The following is a 12516-nucleotide window of genomic DNA, read 5'->3' as shown; positions in this document are numbered from 1 at the left end:
CTGCGTACGTTTACACCAAGGGCTGTAAGTTCACAGAAGCGTGGCCTTGAACTGGTGTCTTTGTGTGGCAAGGCCCCTGTCGGCACCCCTGCCCGCACCCTGTCCCCCAAGCCATACTGAACGGAACAGGCCTGGCTCGCCAAGAGAAAACCGTTGCTCCATAATCCAAAAGGCGATGAACTTTTTTCAGTGAACTCTGGTCAGTGCGAGACAGGATAAAAAACTCTTCTCAAACTGATTCCGAAACCCACTCGAAGCACCCCCACGATGGCATTCAGTACGACTTACCCACTTGAAAATGTGTCAGCAGCTATTCAATTACTTAAGAAAAGGAGACTTGTAAAAATTTACGTAGTTGCAAGGTGAAATTTTTTAAGGCTAGAAAAGAGACCTTTGATAATCTATACAAGCAAACGTGAATGTGACAGAAACACGGCTGGTTCTCTAATCGTGTCTGAGGTATACATTCCACCCGACTGACGAGGTCTCAGAAGATTCCTGATAAAAACTCCCCCTTTCCACTTAAAGATCATAAGAAGTCAGTGCGGTCCGGTTCTTTTCCCCGCAGAAAGGGTATTTAGTTTGGGATGTAACGTTTTAAAACAATAATACAAACCTCCTGGGAGAATACCACAATAAATGTCTCAAAAACCACTCAGTTAATCCCAGGGTATAATCCGGCTGTTTTAAATTACTGCAGGGAATATTATGGGCCTTAATGACACCGTAACTGCATGAAGCCAAAGAAAGCTAGAAAGAGAGGCCAAAAAGATGAGCTCAGAGCCAGCTGAAGTGACAACAAACATGTGGCTGTTTACTAGGATTGGAGAGGTTTAGTCTGCAGATGTTTGCGGTCTCTAGAAGGTTCCAGAGGAATGAGTTATTATGAAGATTTGCAGAGTCTGATGAGAGCAAGATTCTTCTTGGAGATGGCGGGCCCCAGACAGGGAGGCCCAATGGTAGAGACAGAATTTATAGATTTCTGCGGTCAGATCGTACTCTACTGGTCCCACAATGTACATCAACAAATTAATATTGTACGGATGTCATTTCAAAGCCTCCTAAAGACGAGAGTCATTATTGAAGCCATTAGAGCACAGATGGTTCAAACTATATGCAGATATTCATACTTGCATTTTTGCATTATAGCTGCTTTTTTTTTTCTGTTGAACTGTAATGAATTGTCTCATAATCTATTCCATCTTCTTGCCATTAGCAGGCTTTGAATGTTCACAAATAGGAGCAAAGAACTCATTTTCCAGAGCTTTAATCACACAAAGAGGGAATGCCTAATTCTCTAAATGAAATGGTCTGTGATCACTGAAGCAGAGATTTAATATATCACGGCAAATTAGGTAGATTTTAATAAATTACTTATCTCCCTGAATACTTTACATATGCTTAAGAAGGAACATAGCCTGTTTGCAAACAGTGAAAACCCACAGCCTATAAAAATCCTTTGAAGAAAATGACAAATAAAAAAGTAAATTAAAAAATGAAATGCATTATATCCTAGACCTCTAGAGACAATTCCTTTGCAGCATTGATTCACGGCTCCATTAAAAATATCAATTAAATCCTTCAGTGAGATTGGGTAAAAGCTAGAAAATTAACTTTCTGAGCGGCTTTTCGAGGATCTGGTTATCCAGGTCCACCCCACCTTTGTACAAGGCTTGATGTAAATTTTGAAAAATGATAAAAAAAAGATATTCCTTTCAGGTCTAACTAAGCATATCAGAATGTGAACCATACTTTTAATAATTTTTTTCCTATGTCATAAGCTAAGTTTTCAAAGTATAAATTTCACGTCCCTGGATCCCGTATCACCATCGCAAATACATAAAAACCATACCAACGGGAAGAACTGTGATTTTTAAGAAAGAAAACCGAAAACTTGAAGTAATTTCAGAAGTTGGTGCCGAGTCTCCTTCTTTATATTTAATTGATAGAAACTGCATGCATCAAAGAAAATGCATACTGAGCTTTAATGTGCATAAAATGGATATTAGCATTTTAAAGAGGAAGATTAACACATTAATCCAAGTAATTTTCATATATTGCTTCTAATAAAATCTTCACAGTATAAAACTCTTAATGAGGCTAATCGTAGGCATTCCATTTAGTGGGACGATTAGGGATAACATAAAAGTGTGTCTTTTTCCTAGGTTTTCTCAGATTTATCCTTTTTGCTTATTACAAATAAAAATGGGAATTGCATGTCAGTTCTTCATAAGAAAGTGTTGAAAATGCAAATGGGCTTTCTCATGCTATCATGTAGGTATGAATTATTGAGGAGGCACTGCCCATGGTGGAGAACTGAAGTCCCGAGGGGTGGCAGTCGTGGGAAGGAGGGAGTAGCAAAATAAACAAATGAAAAAGTATACAAAACTTGAACACTGCTGACCCGGACCTCCCCCTCCCCGCGTCCCATGAATTATAGATTATATACACCAGAGTGATTACAAAGATCTCATCTCAGGGCTTTCATGTGAGTGTTTACTCGGGAGGAGGAGATGCCTCTGGAGCGGCTTCTTTCAGCCTCCAGGTCCTCTCTGTGCTGCTCGTAGACAGACCGTAGGGCCTGGAGTGCTTCAACTGTGACCCTGAGCTTGCCAATGCCTCCACCGTCTGCCCGTGCATCCAGAACTAGGGAGAAAAATAGCAGAAGAGTATGAATATCACTCACCCGATTTTTTTCTTCAGATAGGCCACATGAGACAGGAGTTGAAAAGACGAAAACGGGGGGCGCCTGGGCGGCTCAGTCGGTTAAGCGGCCGCCTCTCGATTTCGGCTCAGGTCGTGGTCTCAAGGTTCAGGGGATCGAGCCCTGATAGGCTCTGCACTGACAGCGCGGGGCCTGTTTGGGACTCTCTCTCTCTCTCTCTCTCTCTCTCTCTCCTCTCTCTGCCCTTCCCCCCACTCATGCGGCACACACCTTCTCCCTCTCTCTCTAAATAAACAAACTTAAAAAAAAAAAGAAAAGGCGAAAACAGCTTTATACGAGTCCAAAGTTCACTGGCATCTCAGAAATCTAAAACTTGAAGCCTGTCATGTGTGTCTGAAGAGACACATTTCGGGTCTATCACATGTGTACATACATGTTGTTTGTGGACTTAAGACTCATGATCTATCCTGAAGTTTACTTAGTGGAAAGGCTGGAAGAAAACGGTTCGCACATAGGATCGGAATTTCTAAGCTAGAATAAAGAAAGCCTAAAAGGGATAACAGATGACAATCCCAAATCTTTGTTTTGAGGAAACCTTTAAACACAACTTGGTATACAAAGCCTCAGGTTGACCTGAGCAGATGGGGAGGTCACAGGGCCCAAGTGGTCCCCAGCTCGGTCCCCTGAGTTTACACCTCTCTGTTGGGACTCCTCGCTGCTTTGTCTGGCACAGAACCCAGTGTTAGAATCCTGACCTGGCCAGTGTTTAAGGGTTTGCCTCTCTTTCAGAACATGGCCACAGTAGCTGCGTCAGATGAGTATGGCCACACGGGGACTCTCAGAATGAGAGGATGGGTCGCGAGACAACACTGACTGGAGAAAGGAGTAAGAACATACAGCAGAGATAATTTTCCTCATTTTTGTCAGACTCTCTTGGTTCTGGTTGTCTGTAAGAGGGTTTAGGGTAACATTTTAATCTTCTCATCCTTTTTTTCTTTTTTTTCTGTGCTACACGAAGTTGTGACAAACTGTCACGTAATATGTGTGGTTTATGAGGATTTCCCAGGATAGGTTTCCGATTCGGTTAATTATCTGGCTTGATCTTGACTTCTGATCTTGATCTTCTAGCACATTCTCAGGACAGGCGGCCTGACGTGTGAACCGCAGATGAACTCTGGTGTAACAGAGTGTTTGGCACTTAAGAGGTGCTCAAATAAGTGTTCATTTAATGCATGAATAAAGGAGTAAACAAGCCATGGACAGCTTCCCAGACATGGCTCCGCTAACGTGACCAAGGAGACCAGAGCTCGGCCTCCGTTCTCCATTTACCGTGAACAACCCAGGTCATCCTCGGTATGATTTTTAAAAGTCTGATTCATAAAGCACAATTCCTTCAGCATGTTCTAAATATGTTCTGTAAGGATACAGAGGGTAGAAAGTAAGCACCGATGGGACTCATGCCTCTGAGGTGAAAATCCAGGAGAGTACATTTTGTCAGGAATCCTCTCCTCCTCCCTGAATCCTGCTAGGAAATAAGTGAGTGGTACCGCTTGGAGTTATCTGCAGTGGCTCCATCACTGGATTGTGACACTGTATTAAAGAGAAGCCTTGCAAAAGATACTATAATGATGACTCAGAATAACATGCCTTGGCTGAAATAAGGCTTGACAGCAGGAAGCTTCCATAAACAACACGAAAAACATCCAATGGCCACATTGTTGTCACACACTCACCCCTAACACTACCAAAATGAATAATTCCTCGTGAAGCGCAATTAATTATTTTAAAATTTCTGTTGATTGAAAGGAGGGCAGAGGGGGGAGGGGAAGGGAGGGATTGTAGGGAAAAGCTTCCAGCTTCAAGAAGAAGTCAGCTTGGGTTGCAAAGGATTCAACCAGCGTGTGACTCAACGTCCCTGTAGCCAACTAAAAAGAAGGTTTTAATAAAGAATTTGGATTTCAGCAATTGTACAAATTGAGCAATCCTTCCACCCATACCATCCATATTTTGCTCGATGATGTCTCTCCCTTCCTGAAACATGTCAGCGAGGTCAATATCAACTATGCCAATGTCCTCACACTCCAGGTCCTGCTCATCCTCTGGAGGGTCGCTGACCACAGTGAAGCGAATGCTGAGAAGGGACAAAACAGAGAATCACCACACAGTGCGAAAAAAATCACCATGAAACACAACTCCCAAATGGGGCTTTATCACTAAGTATGAAATCTCAAAGTTTCCAATTATTCCAATAAAAAGCAAATTACGTGAGGTTAGATAAGTTATTGCGTGAACTATTACAATTATTATAGCACACCCAGCCTTCAAATGAACATGAATCCACTTTTCCAAGTGCTGATTAACATTTAACTCTAGAATCTGAGAAAATTACTAGGTAAAGAGAAGAACCAGATGTTCGTTCTAATACGCACTATCTGATCATATTTTGACACTTTTACTTTTTTTTTAATGTTTACTTTTGAGAGAGAGAGAGAGAGACAGACAGAGAGAGCATGAGCAGGGAAGGGGCAGAGAGAGAAGGGGGAGACACTGAGTCCAAAGCAGGCTCCAGGCTCTGAGCTGTCAGCACAGATCCTGACTCGGGGCTCGAACCCGCGAACCGTGAGATCACGACCTGAGCCGAAGTCGGATGCTTAACTGACTGCGTCACCCAGGTGCCCCGACACATCTATTTTTAAGTTAGAAAGATCGAGTGGAGAAGGACCAGGGAGATCGGGGCCCCGTTTTCAAAAGAAATGCAACATTGTCTATAGAAACGTACACCTTCAGAGTGAGTACTAAGCAGTCTCTCCAACTATATGTGTTCCGCGAAATGCAGACACGGCGCTCGCGGGGTAACATCCTGAGTCACGTCAGGTAAATGTGGTAACTCTGCCCAAGAGCTACATGAAATGTTTGTGTTACTTCAGCAATGTTTTAGTTCACAATCATAGCATCCAAGTTTTATTTTACTTTTAGACACATAATTGTAAGGTTCTGATGGAACTGATTTGAATTAGTGGCTTGTGCTGAGGCCAAACACACTTGGATTGACCAAATGACAGGAATTTACAGTTAAGTACTCTTTGGATATGTCTTGGCAGCGTAACTTAAACCATGGATGCTTGTAAACTACCATTTTAACCATTTTCAGAACGTATCCATCCCAAATCAGATACAAGACAAGAAACTTGTTTCTGAGATAACATTTTTAGATGAAATTCTAAGTCTCCGAGAAATCATGCCTTGAAAAATATGCACGAAGAAAATCTTTTGCAAACGCTTATAGGTAAACATGATAGTATTTAACTAACTTGATGAAAATAAGTATTCAACGTTTAATTCCTTTATGGAGTCCCTGTTATCAGTCAGCAATACATTTTGATTACGAATCCCTTCGGTTGAAATCAAAGGCAATACCTATTCACACAATAATTGTCAAGAGTGCAGATGCTGGTCCGTTAAGTGGATACACTGAATGCTTTACATGATGCATAAAATAGAGGGATTAGGATGGAGTGGTTAAGGGCACCCGTTTTGAGTTCCAGTTTCTGCTTTCCTACTATTAACTTTGTGACCTCGGACACATTGCTTAACCTCTCTGATCTTGTATCTGTAGAATGGGAAGAGTTATGCCTATCTCAGGGCTCTTGCGGGCACTCAAATGAGATGATGCATGTAAACAGTGCCTGGAATATGGTAAACACAGTGTTTCCACTTTTATGACTATCATTATTAATCTATGTAGGACTGCTTAAGCTTCTACATTTCTAATGGAAGAGAAGAAGAAGACCTGGGGAATGCTCGTTTCTGTTGAAAACTGAAATTGCCAAATCATACGATGACTGTATCAGTCAAACAAGTTGATGCACACTGTACATCCACAAGGCTTACAGAAAAATAGAGGTTGTACAGATCGCACTAATATTGTTAAGTGTTATCCTCCTGTACCGTCTCATATTTAAGGATCATATCTCTATCGCTTTACAAATGCAGACCTTTACCTCCACTGAATATATGAGAATTCTGAGACAAAAAGGAAGAAAAACGAACCCTTCTAAATGCCAGAGAAATGGCTAGAAACCCACATTCAGTATTTCTTGTTTTGAATTCTACAGAGAGCCAAGTGAGATGTCAAATAGGAAATTAAGAAACTGCGAAGTCAAGCTTTAAAAAGGAAAGAAGGTGCACTAAGATAATGTAAAAGCCACAGTCTGGCTTAGTTTAAACTGTACAGAATACATCTTACGTCTCAGCTTTAAGCCAAAACAGAGTGGACACCTTGTTTCGCGTCCCGAAGAGGACCCAGTCTGAGGACCGGGACAGACACGGGGGGGAGATGCCAAGTACCCAGGTGGAGGTGAGACGGGAAGTGACACACGGGCTGCTTCTGCCTCCTCTTCCTCCCTCTCCTCCTGCAAAACTCTTCCTTTCCCAGCGAAATCTGCCTTGCTAACCCCTCTGCCGGGTCCTAGACACAGACCTCTATGTCTTCCTGTGTGCCTGGAGCTCCCTCTGCCTGGAATGGATGGTGTTCCTGAGGCTGTTCACGACCTGACTGGGTTCTCTCATCCCTCACTATCCAGCTTTTTGTCACCTCCTTAGATCTGCCTTCACCGTTCTATTCTAACTTGGTTAACTTTCTCTTTGTACTTATTGTAATATGTAATTGGTTTACTTGTTGGTGTCTGCCTTCCTCAGTGGGATGTAAACTCTGTTTAAGTTCAGGGACTTCACCTTGTCCAGCATTTAGCTCCTGACACCTATATAGGGGATTATAAACGGTTTTTGAATTACTACATGAATTGCAAAATGGACGATCCTACTGAAGGCTGGCTCATCTGAAGAAGGCTTACTGGAGAAGGCGGGCCCTGGGCTGGACATCAAGATTTAGACCTCAAATGTCACTTGCTGTTATTAAGGAAATCAGAAAGCACTAAAGCTCCTTAAATCGTGTAATATTTTTGATTCTTTCCTCATTCTGAAATAATTCCTTTTTGTATAAAACAGGATAGAGGGGCTGAAGGGTTACCTGTGAGGGTTACATATTAGAATTCTGATGTCATGTTGGAGCTGCTCAACAGAATAGCTGAAATGAAGAAATGAAACCAAAAAAGAACTTGAAGTCCGTGTCAAAGCTATGACTTCAAATAAATACTTTCTCTCTCTCTCTCTTTTTTAAATGTATATTTATTTTTGAGAGAGAGAGGGAGAAAGACAGAGCGTGAGTGGGGCAGGGTCAGAGAGAGAGAATCCTAAGCAGGCTTCAGGCTGTCAGCACAGAGCCCAACGTGGGGCTTGAACTCATGAACTGCGAGATCATGACCTGAGTGGAAGTCGGATGCTTAGCCGACTGAGGCGCCCCTCACATAAATAATTTTTAAAGTCCCACTTTAGTGTGTTACCTCCATATTATTTATTTATTTTTATTTGAGAGAGAGAGAGAGAGAGAGAGAAAGAAAGAGACAGAGCATATGCATGTGGGTGGGGGCGGAGGGGCAGAGGGAGAGAGTGAGAGAATCTCAAGCAGGATCCATGTGTGGAGCCCGATGCAGGGCTCAATCCCACAACCCTGGATCTTGACCTGAGCTGAAATCATGAGTATGACACTCAATGGACTGAGTCACCCAGGTGTTCCATTTCAAAGTGACGGAATATATGCAAATATGCATGCAAATATATGCATATATATTGCATATGCAAATATAGCACGGGGCAAGATGCAAAGGTGCTGTATGTAATTCATCATCAATGTACATAATTTTATGTGTGTCAGGAAACCCTGGCCAAACTTCTCTGACTGTGGCTTTGTAAACTATCTCCAAAACCCAAGAGGGTTGCTGCTTGAGAAAATGAATTCTTATAAACTAGCAGATACTTTAAATAATGTGAGGTAATGTGACCTGTATTTGTAAAAGGTGGGAACATTCACTGGAATAACAATGGTCTTTTGGCTGTGGAAACATGTAAACACAAACTCCTCCTTTTTCCTGAAGAAAAGGATACCGTCAGGGAGAAAAGTGGGCCCGGCCATTCTCTCCCATGATGCCCCATTCCTGCCACGGAGGTTAGTGGTGCACACTTCAGAGCTACGGGCATTTGCTATGCCACCGTCAGCCCGCCATCACTCTGCACCTACAGTGCCTCTCTCGGTTTTTCTCAAAATGACACGAACGTTTGTGTCTCTAGGGGTCATTTAGAGAATTTGGAGAAACAAGGATGGGTCATTGGGAGTCATTACATTTATTGTGGACTTTAAAAAAATTTTTAATACTATTTTGGTTACAAGAAGGTCTTCTGAGGAAAGGCAGGTCTACATTTAAAGCAGAATCTGTCTTTTAAAAAATACACACTTTTGAGGAAACACAATTGCTCTCCCCGGCTGAGGGGTGCTACTAATAGGTTCTGACATTCCAGAAACAAAGTGAACACAGAGGTAGACAAGTGAGACGGAAAAGATCGGGAAGTCCAGCCCAGGGCTTGTCTGTGGGAACAGAGCTCAGTCCTGGTCAGTGATGACCCAGCTTGTTGACTGCAGAGAAGCAGATGTCATGGTCAGTGCTATGTAACCACTTGGGACCTGGGATAACCCTGGGAGACTGATGGTACGTGAAGGGCTTTGCGAGGGGGCTCTGCAAGATGCTCAAGCAGACAAAGTAAATAGGTAAAGAATGATTATCAACCGTGCTGGGAAAAAACGGAGCTCCAGGCTAATTAACAGGGTTGTTTTTCTGTTTTGTTTTGTTTTGTTTTTTTAGCACCGCTTCAGAACTGAGATCCAAAGAATTGACATGTGTGTTTCAAGGAGTTAATGAAAAAGCTGCGATCACATCCTAAGAACTAAGAATTCCAGTCTCCTTTCTTAGAAGATCAAATGCTAGTTTGGAGGCTCTTTTGAAAAATAGAATGTCTTTAACATTCACTTCATGCCCTCTAGGAAAACTGAGAATTTGAGCCTCTTTCTAAGGTGGGCAGGGGTGAGCTCCGTTTCTGAGGCTGTGTCATCTGTGGACCACAAAGGCAAGGAGAAGAGGACAACAGAGAGATAAAGGGCCCACCCAGACCAAGGGAAGAGAGCCAGCAGAGGGGTTGATGGGCAGCACCTCACGTAACTCCTCAAACTGTACAACGTGGGAGCTCACGCAAAAGCAGGAAGTTAGTAACATCAGGGTGTTTCCTTCTTAAAAGGGTATCAGTTCTCTCCCGAAACGGAATTGCAAAGTCTTCTGTTCAAATTTGCAAAAATAAATAAATAAAAAATTAATAAATAAAATAACAAATAATAATAAAAATAATAAATAACATAATAAAGTAAAATAAATAATAATAAAAAATAGAATAATAAAAATAAAAAGACTAACAAAATAACATGAAGTGAATTACACAATGATAGGAAGGTAAACTTCGTCTGAAAGGCTGATGAGCTATTCCAAATAATAATACTGATATTACTCCCACTTCCACTGAGGACATCGAACACTTATTGCCCACTGTGTTGTCAGGTTCTATTCCGGCCATCTCACTCATATGATCTCATTTAATCCTGACAACAACCCTATATGGTATTATTACCGCCATTTTACAGATGGAGAAGATATGCGGCACAGGATACTTATCCAAGGTCAGACAGCTAGTAGGTGATGAAACATGAACTCAAACCATTTGGCTCCAGAGTGTACCCTCCTTACAATTACATTACGCTTTTTGCAGTTCTACTCGGCCAGTAATGGGGTCCTGCATACATACTGTATGGCCTTTTGCTCGGCACAGGATACTTATCCAAGGTCAGACAGCTAGTAGGTGATGAAACATGAACTCAAACCATTTGGCTCCAGAGTGTACCCTCCTTACAATTACATTACGCTTTTTGCAGTTCTACTCGGCCAGTAATGGGGTCCTGCATACATACTGTATGGCCTTTTGCTCGGCAGGCTCTGTGGGATCTTTACAGTTACTCTGTATGGTATGCAGGCCTCCTGTATTTCCGGGAGGAAAAGAGACCCCGAGAGGAAACATACTCTCATTCACGGATACAGAGTGAAATCAGAGAAGTCAGGTTCTCTGATTCCTCGTTATACATTTTCTTTCGCCACACCGTGCCACGGAGCTCTATGTTTACAGAAGCCATGAGATAATTTAGAATGCTAAAGGTACCTTCTATTGGGCATCTCTTGTTTCAGTAGGATAGCTTTTAAGATGTCTCTCTTTGCTTGGTTGTTTTCTTTATCCACGTAGATCACTATACCAAAAAAAAAAAAAAAAAAAAAATCCACAGGAAGAAGTCACTCAGGAATATGCCACATTAGTACCATTCTGTATTTGTATAAATACCTGTTTTTCGAGACACAAGTCATGCCACCTCACTTGTATGCCTGGGAAAAGAAAGCGGCTCTGGAAACCAGAGTCAAATCCGAATAGTCATGTGATCTAATGTCATGTCACTGGCAGGTTTATGTGCACACTGTCAGAAAAGATACAAGCAACATCTAAGAGTGCCACATCGCTGTCACTGCCTGTTAATGGCACTGGCAGTCATGACAGTAAAAGCCAGCGGTCTTTATTGCTTTGTATTTGAGGGATTTACTGCATTTTCTTTCACCCAAGAAGCGAGTGATAATGATAATGTATGGCAGAGAGCTTGTCCTTTCTGACAGCCTCGGTAATTTAATCCTTCTCTCCTGCCACAACATGCAATAAAAGAGGCATCTAGCGTGTTGGGTTGAGGAAATCCACAGGCTGACGTTTACTGGTGTTTGGGTGGGGGGTATGGGAGAGAAATGTGGAGGAAGGGAGAGAGGCTTTTTAGGGTAGGAAGTTTGTCTTTGGTTTTGAAAGGTGCATGTTGGCCTGCAGGGATGTGGCCAGACTTTACTTGGCTGAAATATGAGGGGAGATAGCTGATCTAAAGTCCCACCAGGAAGAAGGCAGTGAGCACTTGAACCTGTAAATAAGCGTCTGCAGTTTGGGAAAATGGCATCTCAGAGTGCGAACCCTCCAATTTTCAACCTGATTATTTTTTCTCAGCTCAGCAGCCTTTCAGCCATGCCTTAGCTTCTGAAGACATTTCTTTTTCACATGCCATTTTGGAGGTAAAGTCTCCCCTGTGACCAGCTCTCAATTTAGAGACTATCCTGATCAAAAGTACACAAAGGGTGAAAGATACCATGACAATTCCAAAGCCAGACTCCGCTGGGAAAGAACATATTTCATACTGAGAATGTTTCCCTGGACAATTTTAGTCCAATCTCAAACTACCATGCTATCAGTTCATTTAGTCATTTGGCTCCGTTGACGTGCTGGGCACTGAGGCACACAGGGTGGGAGACACATAAGTGTCTGTGTAGGGGTGGGTTAAGGATTTGAGAGAAGTGAGAACCAAGGTCAAAGAGTGGCTCTTGGTTTACTGCTGTTTGCATAATGCAGTATCAGTGAATGTGACTAATTATACAGGTGACGGAGATTTACGGCAATCAAAAAAGACAAAAGGTTCAGAGTATTTTGTGAGTCTAGTGCTTTGCTTACCAGTGCTAAAAAGGCTTGCTAACGGATAAGTACCACTAATGTTGGGAGACTGCACCTCATTTTGGCCACCAGTACACCAAGCCAAATGGGAACTTTTTTCCCCAAATGGGAATTTTTTGTTTTTGCTGTTAATCACCACCAATTCAAGAGACGGTTGAGCATATTTTTTTGACTTCAGAGTTCTAAAACTGAAAAGCCATAATGGTCTACATAATTTTGGGGGTTTTTTTGGTGATAATTTTTTGGATCATTTCCTCCCCTCCCCCCATTTTATTGAGATATAATTGACTTTGAACATTGTACTAATCTTGTGTATAACATAATGATATATG

At 42.1% G+C, this 12516-nt stretch overlaps 1 protein-coding gene across 2 annotated transcripts in view; it reads right to left on the bottom strand.

The window, feature by feature from the left end:
* Window positions 1-793: 793 nt before the first annotated feature.
* The window catches only part of RPGRIP1L (RPGRIP1 like), a 92892-nt gene continuing 81169 nt past the window's right edge, over window positions 794-12516 (bottom strand). For both annotated transcript variants that reach the window (XM_030299606.1, XM_030299608.2), the window contains exons 24-26: window positions 10817-10901; window positions 4663-4796; window positions 794-2646 (exon numbers count right to left, since the gene is read on the bottom strand). In XM_030299606.1, coding sequence (XP_030155466.1) covers window positions 2471-2646; window positions 4663-4796; window positions 10817-10901 — 395 coding nt within the window. In that variant the 3' untranslated portion in view covers window positions 794-2470. The remainder of the gene's footprint in view (window positions 2647-4662; window positions 4797-10816; window positions 10902-12516) is intronic.

Source organism: Lynx canadensis, chromosome E2 (genome assembly GCF_007474595.2).
Source record: "Lynx canadensis isolate LIC74 chromosome E2, mLynCan4.pri.v2, whole genome shotgun sequence".
NCBI lineage: Eukaryota > Metazoa > Chordata > Mammalia > Carnivora > Felidae > Lynx > Lynx canadensis.
This window is presented reverse-complemented; position numbering and strand designations above follow the sequence as displayed.